The 27,307-nt window shown below is 38.7% G+C and overlaps 1 protein-coding gene across 2 annotated transcripts in view; it reads left to right on the top strand.

The window, feature by feature from the left end:
- The first annotated feature begins 4,115 nt into the window (after positions 1 to 4,115).
- The window catches only part of FBXO28 (F-box protein 28), a 67,585-nt gene continuing 44,393 nt past the window's right edge, over positions 4,116 to 27,307 (top strand). The window contains exons 1-2 of one of the 2 annotated variants that reach the window (XM_069062601.1): positions 4,116 to 4,425; positions 23,974 to 24,083. In XM_069062601.1, coding sequence (XP_068918702.1) covers positions 4,159 to 4,425; positions 23,974 to 24,083 — 377 coding nt within the window. In that variant the 5' untranslated portion in view covers positions 4,116 to 4,158. The remainder of the gene's footprint in view (positions 4,426 to 23,973; positions 24,084 to 27,307) is intronic. The other variant, XM_069062600.1, reaches the window with a different exon arrangement.

Below are 27,307 nucleotides of genomic sequence, written 5' to 3'. Positions count from 1 at the left end.
TTTTTCAGGTTTTCTTACTGTTTACATTTAGATAATGGGACATCAGCAATCAGTTTATTATACTCTGAAATCATGTTTGAAATCTATTTCTTTAGAAATCTGAAAACTAACCTTAATAGCCACCTCATTTTCTGAGCTAACTTTCTTAAAAAACTGTTGTTTCCCACTGAGATTTTCAACAATTTAGTTGCTTTTATTTGTTTTTCATTGGTGTCTAATTTGCTTAAATCAGGATGTTTTGATTTGAAATGGTGACAAAGATTGTATTCCTTCAGAATGGCTATTACTTCTTGGCAAACAAGGTACAGTATTTTGTCTCTCCTGTAAGTGTTTACTTAAAGTAAAAACTTGTTTAAGCATCTATTTGTCCGCTCTATGTTCTGATTCGATTTTCTGTTTCTTTTTATCACCCACTTTACAAAGTCACCCCCAAAACTTTAATGTTAGAACCAAAAAAATCTCCACAGCAACTGCTCACATACAAAGGAATACTGAACTTAGAGTCTTACCTTGGAGAAAGTGCCAGATGCTCATGTATTTGGAGGGCAGTCACACAGCAAGGGAGGGAAAAAGCCTTAGAGTTGTTGCCACTAATCACATAGCAGGTATCGTCTGTGTTTGGTGTGTGGCTGTATTTTGTCCCTGTTCAATGCCAGTAATGATCGAAAATATAGTGAAAAGACATGGTTCTTGCACCTCTAACTTTCTTTTGTATCCTCTTCATTTTTCCTGGACCACCTAAAATCCTTTGGCAAACTGTAAGTGGCCCACAGATTGTTGTGCATGTCTGTTTTAGACACTGTGCTAAGCACTGAAGATGTTAATTGTTGTTCGGTTGTTTTCAGTCATGTCTGACTCTTTGTGACCCCATCTGAGGTTTTCTTGGCAAAGATAATGGAGTGGTTTACCATCTCTTTCTCCAGCTTATTTTGCTGATGAGAAAATGAGGTAAACAGGGTTAAGGGACTTGCCCAGCATCACACAGCTAATAAATGTCTGAGTTTAGATTTGAATTCAGGAAGATGAGTCTTTCTGACTCCAGGCCCAGCCCTCTATCCACTGCACCTCCTAGACGCCCCAAAGTACTGAGGGTACAAATAGGCACAAAACAAAACAAAAACTGTTTATTTTCAAGGATCTCAGTCTAATGGAGGACATAAAATGAAAACAACTATGTACAAACAAGAAACAAGATAAATTGGGGTAGTGTCAGAGGGAGGAGACTAGGAAAAGAAGACTGAGAAAGGCTTCTTGCAATATATGGGCTTTTAGCTGAGACTTGAACAATGCCAGGGAAGCTAGGAGACAAAAATGAAGAGGAAGAGAATTCCAGGCATGAGGGATGGCCAGTAAAAAGTCACTTAGTCAGAAGATGGAACAGCAAAGAGGCCAGTGTCACTGGATGACAGTGTAAGGTGTAAGAAGCCTGGAAAGGTAGGAAAAGGATAGATTATGAAGGGCTTTGAAGCCAAACAGTGGATCTGAAGGTCAATTTGACAGCTAAGTGGAAGATAGGTTGGAATGAGGAAAGACTTAAAGCCAGGAGACCAACTGGCAAACTATTGCAATAGTCACATAAGAGGTGATGAGGGCCTGTATAGAGATAATTGAAACCAGATGACACTACAGTGTTTAACTATGAAAGATGTCTTGCATGTAATTGAATATGTTCATTGATGAACATGGTAATTACTGCATATTTACATACCTTAGATAATTTGCCTGTTATCCAGGCATAATTTTTCTGCTTGCACATTTGATTATATGTACTATTGTTTATGTATATCTTATTATTATGTAGACCTACTGATGTTATTATTACATTACTGTTTTACTGATTATATGTATTTGCTTATGGATAGAAATGTAGTACTGTGACATGTACATGTGAAATGTCCTGCATATCATTTAGATTTTCAATCACTAGAGCTAGTCAGGATTTAGTACTACCGTGTTTCCCCGATAATAAGACACTGTCTTATTATTTTTTTTGGACAGAAAAACACCAGAGGGCTTATTTTCAGAGGAGGGCTTATTTTAATGAACACTGACAGCAATTTTAATAAACAGGTAAATGTGAACAAAAAATGTACCTTTATTCAATAATGAATTCAATAAAGAACAGGATGACTCGCTCACTGCTGCAGCTCTGATTGGATGCAGCTGGGGGGGGGGCGGTGCATACAGAGGGTACCGTAATGTAGTGTGTAGCGCAGGGGATCACCTTCACTACAGTAGCAATCTCAATAGGGCTTATTTTTTGGGGACGGCTTATTTTAGAGGAATCTTACACAGTAAGGGGAGGGCTTATTTTCGGGATAGGTCTTATTATCGGGGAAACACGGTATATACAAATATGTCCAAATATATCCTGAATGATTTGCTGGGGACAGCAAATACATAACTAGGGAGAGTTAAAGTAGTTAGTATTTAAAAACCTAAGACCTAACAAAATAAAAAGGAGTAATAATGAAATATTAAATTAACTTTAGCTAGATGGCCCCTTCAGAACTCCTTTTTATTAGGGGATTACTTAAATCCCTGGAATGAATTAGAGAGTAATGTCATTGGACAAATGATGATTAGCCACACCCCCAGGTGACCCTTAAGAGATGATCCAATTCTTGAGTCAATCAGTTCTAATGCTTCTAGGCAGACATAAGACTTAAGGACCCATTTCCTGATGAAATGCATCATGGATGTATGGAGTTAGAGCAGAGAAAGCCCCAAGAAGCAAGGAAAGCAGAAACGTAGGTAAGACATAGTTGTAAAACATAGGTAACCTCAAAGAGAGGTTCCAAGGCTCCAGGAAAAAGGTTGTGTAAACCAAATAATCATGAACGGTGCTGAGAGAGATGGTGATAACTGCAATACCCCTATTCCTCCCCCCCCAGCACCACAGACCCCAAAGTGGCAGTTCTGATTTATCTTTTCCTCTTTGGGCTCCTTCATGGGACCCTGAATTTTCCCTCATGTAGAAGGAAAGTCTATTTGCCTCTTTGTTTTAAGAATTTACTTTGTCTTTATAAAGTTATCCAGACATTTGCTCTTCTGAGTATAGGTACTGGAGAAGGCAACTGGGGAAAAGGGGAGGTTTGTATGGGGAGGTAGCATCCCCGGAGAAGAGAGACATTTATTCAAGAGGTGTTTTGCCAGAGCACATCTCTGTTTGGGGGCTTGGAAACTAAAAATTTTTTAAAGAGAATTATATTTTTTGATACAACTTTCCAAAGCAGGGAAGTGGCATATATCCTAGGAAATCCATAGGTAATGATTAGTCAGTACTAGGATGGGGGTGGCTGAACAACCCTACTTAGCACCCCATCTCTCCTAGAGGTGAACTTAAGAGAATTTCCCCGGGTGATTGTGAGAGTGACTTGCCCATGGATACACAGCTAGGATGTATCAGACAGACTTGAACCCAGATCTTCCTGACTCTAACGCCAGGCCACTCTTCCACACACAGTCTCTCCAAGATAATAGGCCACTGAATAAATGTTTGTTCCCCGAATGAGCGCCTGACATTTTCACGTCCCCCGTCCCCGCACCATTCTCCCTCTTCTCTGACTACAATCCCACCTAAAATCCCGCCTTCCCCAGCTTAACGCCGGCGCTTTCTTTCCGTTCCTTATTTCCTATTTATCCCGTACATAGTTGCTTCCTGGCCATTTGTTTGCGGGTTGCCTCTCCCATTGGACTGTAAGCTTCTTAAGGGCAGGGACTGTCTTTTGCCTCTTTTTGTATCCCTTGGGTTTAGCACAGTGCCTGGCACACAGCAGGCGCTTACTAGTGGCTCTGAACTGAACTGAAGCTGAGGCAGAGGATCGAGGTTCAAATCCTGGCTCTGCCCCTTACAATCCGGGTGACCTAGGGCAGATGACTCCTTCTCTCCGGGCTGGTCCTCGCCTGTCAAATGAAGGGAGTGGCTCGGACCCCGAAGCCCGTGAGGCCCAGGAAGAGCCCCACGCACCCAAAGCCACCGTGCCTTCTGGGGGAACCCCACTTTCCAGGCTCCGGTCTCTCACTGCAGTGCACCCCCGCCCTCGGAGGAGGAGGAGGAGGAGGAGGAGGAGGAGGAGGAGGAGGAGGAAATGACGTACAGGAAGTGTCCCTTTTCCCCTTGCAGCAGGGGGAAGGCATCAAACCCTCCCCCCCAAGATGGCGGCGGTGACGGAGGAGTGGATGGCGGAGGAAGGAGGCGGTGGCAGCTGCGGCGGCGGCTCTTCCCTGGCCGCGGGGGCGTCCCAGCGACTGTCGCCGCTGCCCCCGCCGCAGCCAGCGCTGCTGGGACCCCAGTCGCCGGCCTCGCCGTCCCTGGCCTTGGACCAGCTGCCTCACAACAACACGCTAGTGGCGCTGCCCATCGTGGCCATCGAGAACATCCTCAGCTTCATGTCCTACGACGAGATCAGCCAGCTCCGCCTGGTGAGGCTCTCCCCTCCCCCCCCCCCCCCCCCCCCCCTCCCCCACCCCGCGATCCGCCAGCCCCCCCTGGGGGGGCCTCCCCCCCCCCCCCCAACCCCCTCCCCCAACCCCGGCCTCGCCTCCTCCGGGCAGGCAGTGGGGGAGGGACTCCAACCCCCCACACACCCCCGGCCAAGCGTCCAACCACCGAGAGAGGGGAGGGAGGGGCGTGTCCGGCTTCCCCTCCCCTCCCCTCCACTCCTGGCCCACCCCTACCTGGGGACCCACCGAACCCCTCCTGGACGGCCGCTGTACTTCGGGGACATCTTTCTCTTTGCCCCCCTTCCCCAGCCCACGGCAAGAGCATCGTTAAGGGGAGACCCAGTCGTCCGCACCCCACACCCCTGCAGTCTAGTCCCCACCATGTCTTGGGGGTGGAGGCTTGAAGACCAGTCCCCTCATTTTCGTCCCCCTCTCTAAGGTTGCTTGTTAAAAAGATACTGGGATTGGCTGGCTTCCTCTTGCTAGAATGTGAGGTATTGTTTCCCCACTTCAGCTCCCTGTCCCCAGTACTCTAGTGAGTGGGTTAAACCTTAGCCACTGTCATTTCCCAAGAACCTGGTGAAGGCGATGGGACACGACGCTGAGATACTTAAGTCTGTTTTCTTACCCCAACACCCAGCGCTCTCTTGACCCATAAAAACACCCCTGAAAAATAGGCTTTCAGACATCTGCTGTCACCCTTGACGCTTTCTCCTCACCCCCAACCAACTTGCCATTTGTCTATCTTGTTCTCCTTTGCAATATCTTCTAACTAGAGTAATTTACACCCCCCCCCCCTTTAGAATCTTTCCTATCCCATGATTGCGTCTAGCTTCGTCCATGAGTTTCATAAATAGAATCTATCATTAGAACTTGATTTCACCCAAGAGGCTTTGCTCAAGGTTTGACCATGATTCAGTTCACTCACGTTTTGCTTCTTTTCAGTGATTTTTCTCTTTGAATGGGATAAGAAGATTAAAGAAGGTGGGCATTTTGATGTGTGGTTTAAGAAAACCACATATGTGTAGAAGCTAAAACTGCAGTCTGTTTTCAAGAAGACAAAGACATCACACTTCTTGAATGTGCATAGTGTTTTCTTCTTTGCATAGATAGAATAGATTAAGTTGTATGTAGGCATTTAGAAATTTTTTAGAATTTTGTCTTTATGGGAATCATACCAGTTTGAGGAAGAAAGCTCATGAAGTCACAGAAGAAATACTAATCTGAAATGATAGCCAGCTTTCTAGTCAGCACAATTATCAAGCTGTGCCAATATCTTCATGATACAAAATTCTTCAACTGAAGAATGATTTTTGAAGTAGGTTGGTCTTGTATTTCAAATAAATGTCACTGTAAATTTATATTTAAATATTCATTAATTTTTTCCCCCAAAATGAGAATTCTTGCCTGTGTTCATATACCTTTTTGATTTCTGAAAATGGGCATAACTGTACTTTTGGACAGTGGCTTTGGAAATCTGTATTGCTGTTAATTTTCAAATGGGGGGGTGAAAGGGAGGGATTTTAAAAGTTTAGAATGATTTTAGAACAGCTTTTCTTTAGAGGGGAAAAACAATTTGTCTTGGGGTTAGTCTTAAAATATCTCATGATCACTGGAAGTGAGCAGTCTGATAAAAACCTATAGACTCATGTTCTCTTAATTTTTAAATTGGTAAGTTTAGTTTTTGTTTCAAACGTTAATACACAGATCTACATATAAAGATTCTCTGTACATGTGGCCCCCCATCCCTTAAAATTCAGCATAGTTTCTCTCATCTATATATATAACATAGTGCTCACATTATTTGATTTATCTTTTGTGGGCACGTTGAGGTGAATTTTTAGGTATAGGCCTTTAGTTTGGAGGCTCTAATATAGCCAGGATCCCATACCATTTTCAAAGGAGGTTTTCCCTTGCCAGTAGATGTCAGCACTACCTTAATTATTATCTCTTTCTTTTTGTGGCACTTGGCAGGAAAATACACCTAGTTGGTGGTAGGCTTTAATTTGCCTTTTCAACTAAAGTAACAATTTATGCAAATAAGCTTAGTCTGAAAAAATAAAAATTTCATTATATATGTTGGTATATAAATTTCCTTGTATTGTAAACTAAGGTTTTTTGAGAGGAATTAAGTCAGACTATTTAAACTATGTAATAGTTTGCCTGTTTTGAATAGGTTCCTTATAATTATTATTCTGTCGGTTTAACAGTCTTTTATGGGTTATTATTACTCCTTTCTTCTTTTGCCACTTTTTGGAAATTTTACTATAGTTAGCACCCTAATTAGATGGTAATCAGATAGGGGCCACTTTTGAGTTATTATTCATGTCTGTGTCCTTTGAAAGATCTGATAGAAGAGGTTGAAATTGCTAAAATGAGGTTTTTACATTATTTATATAACTTAACAAGTTCACAGACTTTCTTTGTTTCTCCATACCCTCGATTATTGAGATTTGACTGTTTATGTAATGAATTCTAAAAAATTGTCAAGACTCTTTAAATTGGGATTTTGTAGTAATTCTCCATTTGTGTTCTTGTTCTCCTTCCCTCCTCTAGAACCTTGCATATGTTCACTCTCTCCCTTTCTGGTTTCTTATATGCCTATTACATGTTCATGATTCCCTAATTCTAAAAAAGCATCTCCTCAACTCTTCTGACCTATCTCACTTTGAATACCAAGCTTATTGGGAAAAGCTATCTATACTAGATATGTTACTGCTCTTCTACCACCCCCACTCTACAGAAACCCTTCTCTCAAATGTCAACAATGATCTACAAATTACCAAATCCAAAAATGTTTTTTCCCCTCCCTTTTTACCCCTCATTCCTTTGTACTCTCTGTAGGTTTTGACTCTGTTGACCAACCATTTCCCCACATACTTTCTTTTTCCCTTGAGTTTTGGGACATTATGTTCTTCCTGGTTCTCCTACTATCTCTGTAACCCTTCTGTCTCCACTAACTCTTCTTCCCTGCCCCTTTAATCTTGATATTCTCCAAAGTTTTGTACTCAGTGTTCTTTATATTCCTCATTTATTGTCATTGCTTTCCAGGCCTCAGTAGCCCTGAGTTTTCATCTAAATTTCATTCACGTCTCAGACTCTATATGAAATCATCATGTGGATGTGCCATTAGTAACTCAAAATTCTCAATGTCCAAAACTGCACGTTTCTCCAAAAACTTGTTCTTCCTTCTTACTTAACTTTCTTTCAATAATACCACCATTCACCCAGTTGCCTATGTTTGAAACTTTGTTATAACTGTTGATTTTACCCTCTCCCTTAGATGAACTTTCAGTCATTGTTAAGTCCTGTTGATTTTCTCTCTACATCTCTCAAGTCCTTCTCTTCTGTATTCCCAGTGCAAATACCCCAGTACTGGCCAATGAGGGTAATGAGACCTAACACTTCAATCACAGTTGTAAGCTTCCCAGTTCTACTTTCTCCTCAAACATATCCTGCTGCCAGATTAATTTTCTTTATGGACTTATCTGAACACATTACTCTCCTCCACTGAAAACAATCCATTGGCTCCTTACTACATACTAAATAAATTCTAAACTATTTAAATTGTCATTCCAATCCTTCCATAATACTGTTTTAAGCTTATCTCGTACAATTCCAAGTATGCTGATCTGGAGTACTCACTGACCCGCATATGTGTCCTTCACTATCCATGCTATCATTTTGCCCAAAATCCCCTGCCCTGCCTTTTTTATTTGAAATCAGAACCTTCCTTTAAGTCTCAGATCAAAAGCTACCTTCTCTCTTTTCTCTTTCCCATTGGTAACAATTCTTCCTTCCTTTGAAATAGCACTTGATTGAACCTCTCCCTTTTGTAAGGGATGGAGGAACAAGTATTTATTAAGCACTTTCTGTGTGCCAGCCACTGTACTACCATGTGTAACTCCACTGTGCCAGGTACATAGTCTCACGTGGGGTAATATTTGTATTATAGTTGCTTGTGAATCTTTCTTACTCTATGAAGTTATAAATACCACAAATCTGTTATTGCTTTATTTAATCTTTATATCTTCCCTAGTTCAGTGTTCTGTTCATAGTAAACACTGAATACCTGTTTGTTGATGTTAAGCTGTAATGGATGTTGATTCATTAAATGAACATAGTTCTTGGAAATCTTGGCTATACAAACATTTTATTTATTGTTGTATAGCTGTCCCTTGCTTTAAACATATCTTGTTATATAGAAATTCAGCTTTATTCAAAGTGTTCCTCATAGCATTCTCTCTCCCCAACCTACCACTCTTATTTGTCTTACACACAGATTTTCTGGATGACCTATTATGTATTTTGGGGGCATGTACTTTGAATGACTTTTCTAATAGAGCTAATAGATTTTGTGCTGCTCAAAACTCTTTATCTATTCTCTTGGTATGAAGGACAGAACAGGGCCATGAGGGCTACATAGAATCTTTTAGTTAAAAGTGACCTTAGAAGCAATGTAGTCCAACCTGGAACTGAACAGAATCCCTTAAAAGTGCTTGGTCATCCATTTTTGAAACAATTAGTTGAGGCCTGTGGCCATAGAAAAGATGGAAACTAGTTTTGAATCTGTAATCTTGAATCCAAATGTACCATGTTTTGACCCATTTAAGAATGTAGCAAATGTGGAAAGTTTATTTCATAAAAATGTACTATAGAGAATTTCTTCTAGACCTGTATTTTTAGTGTAGTTTTATTTTGTTTTTGTTTATGGAGGAATGAGCAGGCATAGAACAAAGCATTGGGGAATATAAAGATAATTTATGTTTGGCTTTCAAAAATGTAGACAGCTTTATACTTCATTCCCTTCTTGTCTTGAACTATTGATGGCTTAAAATCCAGTTAAGACAATATGTGAGGTAGTAGATTTCAAATTGCTATAGATAATTAAATTCAATGGGTATGTGTGTGTATGTGTACATGTGCATGCACATATGTGTGCCTACCCTATGAATGGCACTCTGTTAGAAACTGGCAGATATTTGAGGATTGACTGTACTTTGCTATTAAAAAAAATTATTTTCTTTGAAGTTGAATAAGTGCAATTAGATCAGTCTCACTTTTCAGTTATAGCCTTTAAGAACGTTAATTCTGAAGTAAATATCTTCAAGTATTCTATTCATGTAATAGAAGAATTTGACCAATTTTGAAGTTCAGACTTCTTTCTTCTTGGGAGTTTGGGTCAGTATCTGAGCATCAATAGGAATTGGTTTTGACCACATTCAATGCAGTTCAACAAAAAGTCCATACTTCCAGCCTTTCTGTCTTGGAAAAATCTAACAGTTTGTGCTCTTTTGAGAATCCAGGGCCCCTTGCACTCCACAATAAAGTATCTGGGTAGAACTTTACTGAAGGGTCTTACTAATAGCATTATTTGTATGCAGATAACATATATATGCAACAGACTTTCTCCATCTTATGCTTATTTACAGTATTAATAGATAATACTTCTACATCTGGTCTTTTTTTTGCATGAATTATATAGCAAATACAAGCATTCATATTTGATATGCATACCCACATTTATTTAAAAATAAAAATGTGTGAGAACTAAGTCTACCTGTTGACTCCATTTCAGTATTTCTTCTTACCAGTTTTGGTCATTTGCAGTGTGATTAAATGAGCAGCTTTAACTCATTCCACAATATTAAGAGTAGTTTTCTTTAGAAGTTACTATGTGGGGGCTGCCAGGTAGCACAGGGAGTAAGAGCACCGGCTCCAGTGTTGGGATGACCTGGAGATCGAATCCCGGGCTCAGACACTTAGCACCCACCCAGAAACACCTGGCCGTGTAACCTTGAGCAAGGTACTTAACCCCAATTGCTTAGCAAATGGAGAGGAACAAAATGAAAATGCAAGTGCTGGGGAAAGTCAATTGGGGTTAATTATGGAAAGTTTCTTGTAGGAAGTGAGTTTTTACCCAGATTTTTAGGGATAGGCTTATGAATGAGTATAGTAACAAAGCATTCTAGGTAGAAATGGCATATTCAAAGAAGGTGGGAACTATGTAAATCAACTGTAGGGACAGATTAGCCTGGGAAAAGCAGAGGTCCTAGGAATACTACAAAAATAATCTAATTTTCTTCTTTTGACAGATAGGGAAACTGAGACACAGAAGTAAAGGGACTTTTTTTACTTTTAAGTCTCAGCTAAAATACCACTTTCTTCAAGAACACTTTCCCACTATCTTTTAATGCTAGTGCCTGCCCTCTGAGATCACCTGCAAGTTCTATCTTGTATGTAGTCTGAATGTAGCATGTAAAATACTTGCATGTAGTCTGTTTCATCAATTGTGAGCTCCTTGATGACAGAACTACTTCTTAACTTTCTTTGTATCCTCAGTGCTTTGCATGGTGTCTGACACATACTAAGCAGTTAATAAATGCTTGTTGATTTGACTTGTTCAGCCGTAGCTAGTGAGTGACAGAATCAGGATTAAAACCCAAGACTCCTAACACCTAATCCTATACTTTTTTTCTAGTATTTTCAGTGCCAGTGTCAACAGCACTTAGGTCAGAGAAGTACATACTGCTCTTTTCAGTGATAAAACAATTCTTATTCTAATCTTTGAAAATTGCCAGCAACATGGTTGTTGGAGATTTTACAAAGGAGTCACTGTAAATTCTTCAACAGGAGGAGAGAATATAAAGAGAAATTTGTTTTTCTACTATTTAGAAGGGGAGATTGAGGGCAGAGTGAGAGTGCTATTATGAATTAGATGTGAAATAATGTCACCTCCTTGGAATAAACATAATCAAGGAATGAGATGTTATTGCTGCCTGACTGAGGTGGTATGATTGTAGAAGCATTAGATTAGAAGCAGCTCTATCTAGAATGCTTCTTGAAAGAATTGGGAGATGGTGGATTGAATGTGGGTAGCAAAGAAGAGAAATTAATTGAAATTGACTCCAGAGTGTTAGCCTGGGGTATCTCTGCATATATTCCTTTGGTTACAGAATTCAAATTATAAATTTTTGCCATAAAAATATTCTATTACCTTTAATTTTGATTTATGAAGAAAATTTTTGTTAAAATGAAATTTCTTTATTGGTGAATTATTTATTGTTTATAGACATGGAATTTCTCTATATCTGAGAAAGCAGTGCAAGTAATGTATCATAAGTTTATATCCAAGGAAGTGTTCTCAGTTTCACCATCAAACAGCTTTTCAAGGGAAGTTCCTATTTCCCCTCTTCTGTCTTTTCTCCTTCCCTCCAACCCCCAACCCCTCAGCAATTTTAGATAGGACTATAATTCATGGGGCTTGTTCAGACCATGTTGTTTACAATTAGATTACCTCTGCCTTATTTAGAAGATTCCTTCAGAACTAAGAGTGATTCAAAGACGACTACCATATTTTTTTAATGAGTTTAAAAATGATTTAAAAAATCTTTTTAAAGTGGTTTATTTATCCAGCTTTGTCAAAAAGACAGGTGTGATGCAAATGATTTGGAGAGATTACCTAGTGCATGAGAAAAGAGGTATTTCTACATTTAGAGACTACTTAGAGAAGAAAAAGAGAGTAAAATAAAGTAGTCAGTCAAAACCTAAAATCATGAATAGGCTGGAAGCCCATCTTGCTCCTTCTCTAGGCTCCTAGCATACCTAAAGCTCTTTCTTCCTTTGAGAAAGTTACCTTTGAACTTGATGAGACAGGCCCTAGGATATAACACCTTCTAGACACGCTTTAATACATTACCTCCTTCTTCTAGCTGTGTGTTTGGGGGTGACTCAGGCTATATTTCCTCCAGGAAGAGTCTAGGCTCGGTTCCTACAGTCTGAGGGGTCAGGATGCAAGAGCTCAGCAACTTCTATCTCCTGGCCAAGCTTTCTGGACACACCATTTCCTGCCACTTTGCTATGCTTCAAAATCTCCAACACTTGCTTTCTTACCTCAGATGTGCATCCTCTGAGAATTCACCACCTTATACCTCAGCTTCCAGGTGCTTGCCAACATGCCAGCACAGCTTGTACTTTCTGTGCTTTGACTTAACCTGACAACCTGAAGGACACAGCAACACCACTTGCCACAGGGTGGGACAGGATCTCTCCCTAGCCACTGATACTCTCCCTGAGCAGGCTCCCTCAGGATGACACTACATCCCTGGCTATCCTTTCCAGTACTGGTTGTGCTTTAATTTATACCTACCAATTCAGTGGTTTTACTGGGGGAGTAAAAATACTCCTTGCTCACTACTGCTATTTCCAGATTTTCTCTGTATCATTCAGCAACTTTTCTTCCTCAGAGGTTCAGGCTATCCAAATTTACCACCTAATCCAGATCCTGAACCTGATGGTTATCTACTGACCTCCCAGGACATTCTCCCTTTTTTTCTTAGTAAGTTTAGTAACTATTTTAGTCTCCCTTTCTATCTACAATTTCTCTGCCTTCATCTTGGGGGACTTCCACATACATGTTAATGTTAATGTTCCCTTATACACAAAAACGTCCTAGTTTCTCAATCACAAAACTCCCATGTTGTACTTTTCCACTCCATCTCATCCACACAAATGGATTTTGATCACTGCCATCACCTGAAAGAAATCCACATTCAAGAACTTCTAAATTCCTTTATATGATCATAACCTTTTATCAGTCCAACTTTCTCTATATATTACTATCCTTCACCCTATTCTTCATCTTTCTTGTGATTTGCACCATAGTACTATCTGAGATCATCACCCCTGCTCTGGTTACATTACTTTTCCTTCCCGCTCATCACTCTTTAGAGGACATGTTCAATTCCACACTATCCTGTACCGTCAAATCTTTTGTTGTAGTGTCCTGTCACTGCTTATGCCTTGCTAAACCTTAACCCTGATTTACTTCTGCCATTTGCCCACCTGTTCCTTCTTATGGACTGCTGAACAGAACTTGAGAAAATCATGAAACCTTGCTTACTGGGTCCACTACAATTTTGTTTTCAATTTTGTCTGGATCTGTACCACAGCAAAAACAATCCTAATACTCCTCCCCAATTGATTCTCTACCCATATACCATAGTGACTGTTCCAAACCTCTCCTCAAGCCTCCCTTGCCATCCCTCCCTCCACCTTCAGCTGAGGACCTCACCTCATATTTTATGGAAACATGTATTGAGAGGTGAGAGCCTTCTCCTCTTCCCATGTCACATGACCAACAACATCCTCCACTGTCTCCTCTTTCATTCCATTCTTTGATGAAGAGATGACCCTTCTCCTTGCCAAGGCCAATGCCTCAACATAAATTCTTATCCTGTCTTCTCTCATCTTCCCTAAGAGATTGTCCCCACTCTCTCTGATCATGAGTTTCGCCATAACTACTGGTTCCTTCCCTTTTGCGTACAAATACATTTACTTCTCCCCCATCCTTAGCAGAGCCTACCGTGTTTCCCTGATAATAAGACACTGTCTTATTAATTTTTTTGGAAAGAAAAACACCAGAGGGCTTGTTTTCAGGGGAGGGCTTATGTTGTCCTGCCTCAGCTCTCCTCCGCGGCACTGCTCTCAATGGCGCCAGCAAGCAAATCACTGGGGAAGAACAGGATGAAGCGCTCACTGCTGCAGCTCTGATTGGATGCAGCTCGGAGCGCAGCGTGCATTTCATGGGGGGGGGGGGGAACAGTGCATACAGAGGGTACCGTAATGTAGCGTGTAGCGCAGGGGATCACCTTCACTACAGTAGCAATCTCAATAGGGCTTATTTTCGGGGGAGGGCTTATTTTAGAGGAATCTTACACAGTAAGGGGAGGGCTTATTTTTGGGATAGGTCTTATTTTCGGGGAAACACGGTATCACCCTTGTGAGCTGTCCTATATCTCTCCTCCCCTTCTCAGCAGAATGCTTTGGGAAAAAAATTTGTTTATACTTGATACCTCCATTTTCTTCTCTTTTAAGCCCTTTGGAATCAGGCTTCAGACCTTGTCATTCAACTGAATTCTATCCAAAGTTACCAATGATCTCTTAATCACTAAATCTAATGACCTTGTCACAGTTAATTCCTTTTTCGTCTGTGTAGCATTTGACAGTGTTGACCACCATCTCTCCCTGGATACTCTTTCATCTCCTGGTTTTCATGATACTGCTCTAGGGTTCTCCTGCCTGTCTGATGGCTTCTCAGTTTCCTTTGCTGGATCTTCATGTAATGATCACTAACTGGGAGTGTCTCCCAAGGCTCTGGGCCCTTTCTCTGTATATACATTATCTCTCAGTGGTCTCAACATTATCTCTCAGTGGTCTCAGTCAGCTCCCACAGGTTTAATTATCACTCTGCAGATAATTCCCATACCTTTATTTTCAGTTCTAGTCTCCTGTGCCCTAGTTCTGCATCACTAGCTACCTATTGGACAGTTAGAGCAACATGTCCTGTGAGGGTCTCAGCCTCATCATCTAAAAAACCAGCTTCTTATCTTTTTCTCCAAACCATCTCCTCTTCCAGACTTCTATATTTCTGATAAGAGCAACAGGGATCCTTCCCCTTGCCCAAGTTTACAGCTTCCATATCATTCTCAGCTCTTCATTCACTCTCACCACATATCCAGATCAGTTGCCAAATCTTATTAATCCTACCTCCACAATATCTCTTGCATATGTTTCCTTTCCATTCACACAGTCTCCAACATCAGGCCATCACCAACTCTCCCTGGATTCATGCAACAGCTTTCTCCTTGCTTCATGTCTCTCTCTACTACAATTCACACAGCTATGAAAGCATTTTTTCCTAAGGCACAGGTCTGACTGTGTCTCCCCTTCCCCATTTGATAGGCTCCAGTGGTAGCCTTAGGACCCTGTAATTTAAATTTCTTCGTAACTTGGCCCTTTTCTATCTTTCTAGTCTTTTGGTTCATTACTCTCCTCTATCAGCTCTATGGTCTCGTCATACTGGTCTACTTGCCATCCTTCATACACAACACTCAATTACATTTCTTTTTCTTTGCGCTGGTTTTCTTCCATGCCTGAAATGCTCTTCCTTCCCACCTCTGCTTCTTGGAGTTCCTGGCTTCCTTCAAGACATAGCTCACCTTCTCTAAGATCCCTTTTCTCATCTACCCAACTGCTAATGATTTCCTCTATGAGATTACCTTCCTACAATTCTCTGTTTTTATTTATGTATGTAAACACATATACTTATGTGTATTTGTGTATAAATGTGTGTATACATATATATTATGTATACCCCCCCATGTTGTGTCACATTAGAATGTAAGCTACTTGAGGGTAGAGACAATTTTTGTTTTTCTTTATATACCTAGTTCTTAATATAGTGCTTGACAAATAGTATTAAATAAATGCTTCTTGAATAATTGATAAATGCTATATTAATTCTTTTCCATTAGTAAGATAACAAAAGGAGATCAAGCTAAAAGTCAGACCAGCCTAAATAAAATACATTTTTATTTCACATACTTAGGACTTGTTGCTACAAAAAGATGATTTGATAGTATTCATCTGATTAATCAGATATCAATTCATTATTGACAGTGTATCCTAACCATCCTGTTTCATTGCACTGTGAACTTAGTGTATGTCACAGTTATGGCTAGAGGTGCTACATGACACTTCTTCTGAAACATTCATGTTTACTATAATTTATTTGGCCAGACTAAAACCATTCTGTGAAATAAAAATTGAAACTATAGTCTGTGTGATGCACAGCCATAACTAGGAAGTCTTACATCTAGGGCAAACCATACCCATGTGAATAGCGTGAAAGATACCTTCTATTGGTGTTGAGGCAGATGCCACCTGATAGTGGGGTGAATCAGCAGAGACCTTTAAGACACTTTTAAGTTCATTATTGAGGAAATTACCTTCAGAGGAAGGGGCCATTAAATGGTAGCTTCCTGTTGAAACCCACCTTACCACCTAATTATTAAGAATTATCAGTAGTTTCTTCAAGATTGGCATGTAAGAAGCTTGATTACTATTGGGAAAGGATAGTGTTCATTTTTGTAGCAAAAAAGCTTTTGAGTAGAGAGCTGAAAGATTTGAAACCAACTTTCCTGTGCCTCCTAAAAACCTCACAAAATGTGGTATTAAAGCTGGAAAAGACATGGATCACCAACATGAGACTCTAGAGAGGGAAAGTGACTTACCCAAGGTCACCAAGGAAAGCTTATTCAATACTTACTGAAGTTAAAGTGGAACTAAAGTGCAAACAAGTAGGACACAGATTCAGGATCATGTTAGAGAACTCCTTCATTTTACAGAGGAGGAAATAGAGACTTGGAGTTAATGGCAGAGCAGGTACTGGCACCTTGTTCTCCTGACTTCTGTGCCAACACATTTTGAAGTAAGGTTGTTGAAATTCAGCTGACCTCCTTCTGTTTGGGACACAGGCCCTTCCAGAGTATTAGACCTTAGTCTTGTTACTCAGAACAGGTACCTTCATTTGCAAAAAGCAGTTAAGGCCTAGGTTAGCAGAATGGCTCACCCCAGGTAATAGAATTGGGATTTATCCTTAGATACTCTGAATTCAAATCTTGCCATTTTCTCCCATGCTACCTCACCCATTTATCATCCCATTTCAGGCAGACTCTTTTGGAAAGAACATTTATCATTTGAACTGGCTATAATCTTTTTGTTTTTGCTCTTTCCTTAATTGGAATTTAGGAAGTACCTATATTGGGATTACCCCCTTATTTTTGCTGGGATATTCCTCTTCTTGTCTTGATTTTTGTATTTCCAACCTGATCTTTCTGCTTAGCTGCCACACTTAGATTTCTGGGGGAGAAAAATTCAAGGGGAAAAAAATTCTAGGTTGGGAGAAGCCCCTGTGACTTTTCCCTTCTACCTGGGTCCCTTTCCTGATCCTTCTGCTTGTAGTGCCCTCTTCCCAAAACTATTTTGTATTCATTTTGTATATAATATGCATATACTTATATGTATGCACATTGTTTCTTCCTATAGTAAGTTGCTTAATAAGTATGTGTTGAATAATCCTACATCTTGTTCTTAATCAAAAGGAATCCACCTGCCCTACTACCATGATTCAGTTGTGGAAGTGGGAAGCGAGTTTCTCTGGTTGCTGAACTGTGAGAAGGATGGGGGTGGGTGTTGAGGGGGGCCTGAATCAGTCAGCCATTTTATCATGTGCTTTTTATGTGCCAGGAACTATGCTAAGTCCTAAAGATACTAAGACAAAAAAGAAATAGTCCGTTATCTCAAGGAATTTATAGTCTATTGGGCAAAATAACATGTCCTCATATAAATAGTTACAAAATATATACAAAGTAAATGCATGGTAATTTCACAAGTTGGGCAGCTACTTGGTTCAATGGATAGAATAGCAGACTTGGAGTCAGGAAGACTCATCTTCCTGAGTTCAAATTCAGCCTCAAACACTAGCTGTGAGTTCCTGGGCAAGTCACTTAACCCAGTTTGCCACAGTTTCCTCATCTGTAAAATGAACTGGAGAAGGAAATGGCAAACCACTCCCAATATCTTTGCCAAGAAAACCCCAAATGAGGTCATGAAAAGTAGGAAATGACTGAACAACAAATTTCACAGGGGATGCAGTGCAGTAAGAGCTAGGGAAGTCAGGAAAGGTCTCATTTAGGAGGTGACATTTGAGCTGAGTTTTAAAGTAGGCTCTAGATTCTAAGAGGCAGAGGTGAGGAGGGAATACATTGTAGGCATGGAGGATTTCCTGCATAAAGGCATGGAGACTGGAAACAGCATGTAATGTACAAGAAACAGCTTGTTCCTTTTCTATGTTTGGGGCAGCTGGTAGCACAGTGGGTGGAGTGCTGGAATTGGAGTCAAGAAAACCTGAATTCAGATACTGGCCTTGTGAGCCTGGACAAGTCTCTTAACTTCTGTTTGCCTCAATTTTCTCATCTGTAAAATCAGGATAATAATAGCAGCTATCTCTCAGGGTTGTTGTGAGGATCAAATGAGATGAAAATTGTAAATCACTTAGCATAGTGCTGGCGCATAGTAAGCACTCTATAAATGTTTGTTGTTGTTATAACTAATTTGGCTGAATCTTGTAGTGCATGAGGAAGAATAACACATAATAAGTCTGGAAGGGAAGTCTTCTAACATATTGTGAAGGGCTTTAAACTTCAAACAGAAAAGTTTATATTTTATTCAAAAGGCAAGAAAAGCCACTAGAATTTCTTGAGCAGGAAAGTGACATGATCAAACCTCTGCTTTAGAAATTGCGATCACTCTGGTATTTGTATGGACAATGAATTGGAGACAAGAGTGAGACTGTGGAAGTGGGAAAGCCACTTAGTTGAATATTGCTAAAACCAAGTGAGGAGCCATAAAGTTTTTAATTAGGATGGGGACTTTCTGAGTGAGGTGATAGAATGGATGCATGTTTGAAAGTTACAGTGGGGAGAGAATTATCAAGACCTGGCAGCTCATTGGATACACTGAATAGCCCAGTGGCTTCAGTATTGTGAACTTTAACTGGAAGGGTGGTGATACCTTTGACAAGAATGGGGAATTACAAAGAGGGGTAGGTTTAGGGGAATTAAGAGTTGTTTTGGCCATACTGAGTTTGAGGTGTGTGTAGGTCATTTGGTTGGAGAGAAGTTAAGTCTAAATACACAGACCTAAGAATCATTTCTGAAGAAGTGATAATTAAACCAATGGGAGCTGATGAAATCACTGAGAGCATAGAGAGTGAAATGGAGAGGTCCCAGGACAGAGACAGTTAAGGGATGGGACATGGACAATGATCTAGCAGTAGAGACTGTAAAGGAATAGTTGGACAGGCTTGGAAGAGAGAGAGGGAGGAAGGAAGAAGAAAGTGTCCAACAGGATGGTCAGTATTGCCAAATGTTGCAGATAGGTTTAGAAGATCTAGCCCTGAGAAAGGTCATTGAATTTGGTCATTAGGTGATCTCTTGTAATTTTAGAGAGAATAGTTTCAGTTGAGTGGTAAGGTTAGAAGCCAGATTGCAAGGGTTTAAGTAGTCAATGAGAGGAGAGGAGAAGCAAGTAGATAGCTTTTCCCAATAGTTTGTCTGAGAAAAGAAGTAAAGGTGTAATACAAAACAGTGAGATGGTTTGGCTTTTTTAAAGAGGAATATTTTAGTGTGTTTGTAGGCAGGATGGAAGAATCCAATAGCTAGGGAGAAACTAAAGAAGATTAAACAGAAAGAGACTGAGAAGCAGTTAAACGTAGTAGCAGTCAGTGTTAGGTAAATCTAAGAATTACAACTACTCTGGTAAGGGCCCATGATTTAACAAAATCATGTTTTTGTTAAATCAAAAACTGTTGAGAAAACTGAAAAGCAGTCTGGTAGAAATTATTTTTAGGCTAACATCTGACACAGTATGCCATATTAACCTCCAAATGGATACATAACCTAGATAGGAAGAATATCAAAACAAATTATAGAAACAAGGAAGGAAATCCCTTTCACTATCATGGATAAAGGAGGAGCTCTTGAGCAAATGAGGGTTGGAAGTGATCAGAAGAGATAAAATGGATGATTTTATTCACAGATTTTTTGCACAAATGCAATGCAGTTAGAAGAGAAACAGTGAACTAGGCAAATTTTCTTGCAGCAAATTCTTTTGACAAAGGTCTATTGTGGAAAATGGAAGTAGCTTAGCTGTCTCTTATAGGTCTGATATTTAAAATATATAAGGAATTGATAAAATATATAAAAAACAAGAGCTATCCCCATTAGATCAGTAGTCAAGAGATATGAATAGGCAGTTCTACAGAGAAGAAAAGCAAATTATCAATCATTATTTGAAGAAAAAATGTTCCAAATCACTAACAATAGAAATGCAAATTAAAATATCTGAGTTTCTACCTCAGACTCATCAGATTGACAAAGATGACAAAAATGGAAAATGACAGTTTTTAGAGGGACTATAGGAAGATAGGCATACTAATACATTGTTAGTGAAACTGTGAATTGGTCCAGCCATTGAAAGCAAATTGGAATTATGCCCCAAAAGTTTGTAAACTATGAATACCTTTTAACCCCGTGATACCACTACTACTAGGTCAGTGCCCCCTAAAAAGATCAAAGACAGAAGGAAAGGACCCCACCTGTTTAAAAAAATATATATATAGCAGCTCTTTTTTGTGGCAAAAGAAAAAAACTGGAATCTAAGAGGATGTGAGGGATGTCTGAACACATTACGGTATATTAATATAACAATATTATTGTGCCATTAGAAATGATAAAAGTAACTGTTTACTAGAAATGTAGGACTCTATGAAGTGGTGCAGAGCACAGTGACCAAAAGCAGGAGAACAGTTTGTGCAATGACTAGAGCATTGTAATGGAAAGCAACTGTGAAAGACTTAAGACCTATGATCAATGCAGTGACCAGTGATGACTCTGGAATACCCGAGTTTGAATACTCTATATTGCTTCCCATATCTTCACTGAGCATCCAAGCACTAAAGGTGCAGAAGGTGACATATATTTTCAGACTCAGTCTGTATAAGAATTTGTTTTTGTTTGACTATACTTATTTTCTACAAGGGAGTGCTTTAGGGAGAGAGGAGTTAATGGAGAGCAATCACAGATGGTAATAGACCAAAAAGTGTCAGTGAAATATTTTAAATCTATACAGAGAGGGGCGGCTAGGTGGCGCAGTGAATAGAGCAGCGGCCCTGGAGTCAGGAGAATCTGAGTTCAAATCTGGCCTCAGACACTTAACACACACACACACACACACACACACACACACACACACACAAAACTTAGCCGTGTGACTTTGGGCAAGTCATTTAACCCCAATTGCCCTTCAAAAAAAAACCCTATACAGAGAGCAAAAGGAAGTTGAGAAGGGACAGTGTTGTAGGAGTCAGACAGGTAGGAGAATCTAGGAGTTAATTTATACTTTAAAAAAAAAAAGGATGTATGTATTAGAGGATTACAATGTCACATACAGTCCTCATTTCCTGTTCTTTGTATAAGGAAATGTTCCTTTTTGTTGATGTTTGACAAGTCCATTATAAAAAAAGGGGGTATAGGAGGTTATTTTTTAATAGAAAGAGGGGATGATTTGGGAGGGAGCAGTCTGTTAGAGAAGACTAGGAGGGGATGGGATCAAACGAACAGGTACAGAGACTGGCCTTGTTAGAAGAAAAGCCACTTCTGCATCAGAGACTGAAACAAAGAGGGAAAGGATGGAAGATGTTCTCAGGGAGGTTGAGATGTAGAATAGAGGGAAAGACATGGAGTTCTGGGAGAATGACTTCTATTTTCTCAAGAATGTATACAGTTAGGTCCTTACCCAACATTGTGGGGATGTGGGAGACTTGAGAAGACATTTGAAACTATCTCTGAGGAATGCAGTAACTAGTTAGCAAAAGAGTAGAATTGCCTGCCAGTAAGGACCTAGTTGAGATTAAGAAACATAAATTTGTAATGAGCCGTGAAATGCCTCCTTCCCTCCCTCCTCCCTCCTCCTGTGCTGCAGGAGTAAATTCCTTAGGAATTCCATGAAGTAATCAAGCTGTTTGACCTCCCAGGCTTCTTCCTTAGGCATAGATATTGGCTGAAGTTCTTGAAATTTCCTACCCAGATTTACCTGTCCTGGAGCAAGGCCCTAATCTCCATTTGTGTGATATGTCACCAGTGTTCATTATTATAATGTCATTTCTTTTCACCATGTTCCTTCTGTCTAATGAGTTTTTCCCCTTAGTTTACTCTATTACCCTCAGACTTCTGGCTAGAGGAATTGAGTTTGAATACTAGCTTTGCCATTTACTAGTTTAATGTACAACTATGGAAAATGTTAGCCTATTAGATTTTCAGTTTCCTTAAGCACAAAAAAGGAGGATGATATCCCACAGGATTCTTTTCAGCAAAGAAGTTTACAACTTTTAAATGATTATGTAAGTGTGAATCATTGTTTTCTAAACAAAGGACTTCCTAGCTAATTTTTAAGTTAAGAAAATTGAATTAACTAGAACCTACCATTCTCCCACCCCTGATGGTTAATTAAGGCCCTGCTGTAAGCTGATAGTATGTTAGGACTTGGGGTCAGATGACCTGAGTTTAAGTCCTTTCTGTATGACTTTGGACTTGCCACTTAATCTCTGAACATCAGTTTCCTCATGTATAAATTGGGGTTAATGATAATTACACTACTTGCATCACAGGGTTGTCATGAGGCCCCAATGGGATGAATAGAAAGAACTGTTTAAAGTTCTGTGTAAATATATAATTATGGTACTAACAATAATAATATCCCTAATAATTATAATAGTAGTGATTCAGGGAAATTATAAATAAGATCTTATTTTTAATATGAAACTTCATTTTAAAATGTTTATTGATTTTTTTTAAAGTTGTATACATTTCAAAATATATAAAAAAGAGGAGGGAGGAAAGTTCAACAAAACTAACCAAGACATCAGTCAAATCCAGCATTATATATAATATATTTTTTTTAATCAATCGGGGTTAAGTAACCCGCTCAAGGCTACACGGCCAGTTATTTCTGGGTGTGGTGCTGAGTACGCGAGCCCAGATTTGATCCAGGTCATCCCAACACTGGAGCCGGTGCTCTTACTCGCTGAGCCGCCTGGCCGCCCCTAAGCAATTGGGGTTAAGTAACTTGCTCAAGGTTACACAGCCAGGTGTTTCTGGGTGGGTGCTAAGTGTCTGAGCCCGGGATTCGATCTCCAGGTCAGTCTGACACTGGAGCCGGTGCTCTTACTCGCTGTGCTACCTGGCCGCCCCAATTATATATAATATTTGACATATAATCTTCACATAGTTTTCCATCTATGCAAAGAATGGGAGATAGATTTTCATATGTCTTCCTTGGAGCCAAGCTTCATCATTTTGATTTCTATGTAATTTCTATGCTTGTAAGACTTAGAGTAGTCTCAAGTATAAATTCATAGTATTTAGAGTTGGAAAAGACCAAATGCAATGAGGAAAGTACTGAACTTGACGTCAGAACACCAGAGTTTAAATCCTGCTACCAGGTCCTTGGGCAAGAAACTTCGCCTCAGTTTCTTCATCTGCAAAATGAGAAAGTTGGACCAGATAAACTATAATGTCACTTCCAGTTCTAAACCTATGATTTTATGATCTAGTTCAATCCTATTAAAACCTGTGACTAAATCTAGGACTTTTTAATCAAAGCGTTTAGCAACTTTTTATTTTTGTTACCACGTCTCCACATTTATGAAGAAGCTAATCCCCTTTTACAAGGATTTAATCTATGCCACATAATTTCATTAAAAAATGTTCAGGATATTACAGTACAAATTTCAAGTTGCTTCGGGGGCAAGGATTGCTTCATTTTTGTCTTTGTATCTCCAATTTTAGCACATAGTTGGGTCTTAAAGGCTTGGTGAATTGAAATGAAATATTAAAACTGATTTTATCTTAGCATTATTTGCAAACAAACAGGAAGTATATTTGGAGTGTTGTGAAGAAAATATATGGCAGAGGGTTTGCTTCCATATAATTGGTAAGGAAATAGACTAAGAAGCTAGTGGAAGTGATAAAGAGGAGGCTGGAAAAGTACAAAAGAATTTTTTGTCCAGTTTTGAATCTGAACTAATAACTTTTGTTTTTTCTTTGTTCCCCCTTCATCTTGTAGGTTTGTAAGCGAATGGACTTAGTCTGCCAGAGAATGTTGAATCAGGGATTTCTGAAAGTGGAAAGATATCACAACCTGTGTCAAAAACAAGTTAAAGCACAACTTCCAAGGTATGTAGAGAGTAGAGCAAAGACTTCATGTCATTTTTTAGGCCTTGGCTAAGGTCCAGATGTTTAAGGAGTGATATTCAAAGGTTTTCTAGCAGAGGTTACAGTAGAAATTTAATCTTTTTCAGTTAACAATATTTTTTTTCTTTCACACATTAAAAAGAAAAAAAAACCCTTGTAACAAATGTTTAGTCAAGCAAAAATAATTTCCACATTGGGTATGTCCAAAAAATATGTACCTTAGTCTTCATTCTGATTCCATCACCTACTTCTCTTTCAGTAGGTGATGGGAAGCATATTTATAGGTCCTGTGGAATTGTGATTGATCATTATGTTGATCAGAGTTCTTAAGTGGCTTTCTTTTTCAATAGATTTTTATCAGACAACCATGGCCCAGCATGATTGAGGAAAAGCTTTAATTATTGCCTTTTTTCCTTCATTTTTTTCCTAACTCAGGATATTTGATCTTTGATCATTAAGGATTTTATTAAGTGGTAAACAGGCAACCAAAAGTTGCTTTGTATATAATTTTCCATATACATATATTATTTTAGTAGGTGAAATAGGCTAAAAAAAACTAATAATAGGCTTTAAAAATAAGCTAAAAGAAACCCTGCAAAAACAAACATCTTTACCTTTTTTTTTTTAACACCATATAAATTATCCCACTACAGGCACTTCCTTCCCATTTAAGATCTGTTTATCCATTTTTGGACTGTTCTTGCCTTTTGTATTTTTTTTGTTTGTTTATGTTTTCTGTTGGTTAATTGTTAGCAGCTCTTCTAGTTAGATTAGGGGAAGATCAAATGAACTTTTTTGCCACAATTATCAGTGGATTTCAGTTACTTGGATTCGTTATGATGGGTTGTTGAGGCTGAGGTAGAAAAATAAAAAATAGGTAGGAATGGATTGGTTTTTGATAGCCTATATGAATGGTAACAACAACAGTCTGCACTACCATATCATTAAATCTTAGAAGAAGAGAGAAGGAACCAGTGAAAAAAAAACAAGAAAAATAGCAAGGAGGAGTTTAATGGAGATCAAAAGAAATAGCAGGAAAAAATTATACCTTTATCACCTACAGGAACTCCTGTAATTTATTCCCCATTTCAAAGGAATGGTCAGATTACAGACAACGTAGTACTTTGGTGTCCTTTTCTGTTACAGCAGTGGCCATTGGTTCTTAAGTTATCAGGAACTTGGATCTTACATTTCCCTCATTCAAAAATTTTTTCATAAGTTAGAAAAGGGAGCAAGAAAGAGGATTGAATGAAAGGATAACTCTAGGAAGGACAAGAATAAAATTTGTTGAGCAGTGAACAATTTAAATATAAATGCTGATAAGATAAAGAAATTATAAAATAAAATGTCAAGAGATAAGATTTCTACAGTGATGTACACTGAAACCAATAGTAGGAGCATTGCAGGTAAATATGAGTGGAAGAAATAAATCTAATAATAGGTTTGTTGATATAGTAATCCCATTCATAGTACATACCTTATAAGATTAATATGAAGATAAAAGGGAGAGCTTATATGAAGAGTATTTTGTAAAATCTTAAAGCCCTACACATAGATGTAAAAAAAAAAATTGACTAATTCAATCAAAGGCATGGAAAGAGATAAAAGAATGAATATAAAAAATACAAAGTAACCTGGAAGAAATAAGAATATGAATAGAAACATCAAAAAATATGCTTAAATGAAAAATCAGTAGAAAATTCAAGTAAAAGAAAAATCCCAAAATGTAACAGATTAAGAGCAATTAATGAACACACAGTCCAAAATAAAACCTGAAAGACAAAACAAAAAGATCAAACTTTTGATCACTATGAATTCTTTTTTTCAAGAAAAGGAATTAAACATGATATTAAAAGAACAACTACAGGGGTGGCCAGGTGGCTCAGCGAGTTAGAGCACTGGCTCCAGTGTCAGGATGACCTGGGGTTCAAATCCAGGCTCAGATACTTAGCACCACACCCAGAAATAACTGGCCGTGTAACCTTGAGCAACTTACTTAACCCTGATTGCTTAAAAAAAAAAACTACTGTATTTTCACTGCATAATCATCACTACCGCATAATCATTGCACCCTGTTTTTTGTTTTGTGTTGTTTTGTTTCAGTCCAAAAATTGGTTTATAGCCTTTCATCATGTATTCATTGCATGGTATAATTCTGTTCATCATGTCATTTAAAAGGTAAACAGAGCAGCAATGTAGTGGCATATGGATATGCATTTATCTCTTGTGCATTGTGAGCCTCAAGCCTAGAATTCTCAGTGCACACACATTGTCAGTATATTTCAGAAAGGCTACTTGCTGGTTTGTTTAGAGTGCTTCAGTACTAACTGTACTGTCACTCAACCCAGTGAAGAGCTATAGGCACAAGGTGAGCATGTGGGCAGGTGAAACTGTCATGAGTAAGTCATGTGACATGGTAAAACTTGCGTCTTCCCAATTTTAACATGTATTCACAAATATTCCGTGCATCCTAATCTTGCACCAAACATAGTTGAGTAATAAATGATTTCTAAGTAATACTGGTACCCCCACCCAAAAAATTAAGCTTCACATAATGGTTTTAACCCCACCTACTCCCCCATACAAAAAAAATTTGACATAAAATCTGTGACTATTATGCAGTGATATGTGGTAATTGAGAATACTTAGAGCAAATGAATAGCAAATATGCTACAATTACAAACAATTCATAAGACTAAAGTGTGGAAGGGCTAAAGCGTAAATTTCTTGAGAATATGATTGTTAAATCTTGAAATTATAAGGACATAGAAACCTTAAGCATTGAAAAAGAAAAATACCTATTAAAACCACCAATTCAAATAACATCATATATAAAAGGCCTAAAAGTTTTTTAAATTATTTTTCCTGCAAATTTTGAGCATGTCATTTTGAAGATAAGAGATTAACATTCAAAAACAATCCTCAGTAAGTTGATCGGTAAAAACCCAAAGTGAAAAAATACTTATTGATATTTTAAATACTTATTAATATTTAGTCCCTGGTACCAAATCAATTCAGTGATAAAATATTAAAAATAATAGCATATGTTAATACTGTTATTACCTATAGTTAAAATCCCTAGATATAATACATATATAAACCTTTGTAAGTAAAATAGAAACAAATTAGTGTCTGTGAATTGACAAAAAATAGAATTAAATACCCATATTTGTTATATAATAAAAGCAATTTGTAATTGACAAGCA

The sequence above is a fragment of the Petaurus breviceps genome, unplaced genomic scaffold (assembly GCF_028583685.1).
Source record: "Petaurus breviceps papuanus isolate PSGF00001 unplaced genomic scaffold, PetGlider_PUasm1.0 90466, whole genome shotgun sequence".
Classification (NCBI taxonomy): domain Eukaryota; kingdom Metazoa; phylum Chordata; class Mammalia; order Diprotodontia; family Petauridae; genus Petaurus; species Petaurus breviceps.
The sequence above is the reverse complement of the archived record's forward strand: the minus strand, read 5'-3'. Positions and strand labels throughout refer to the sequence as shown.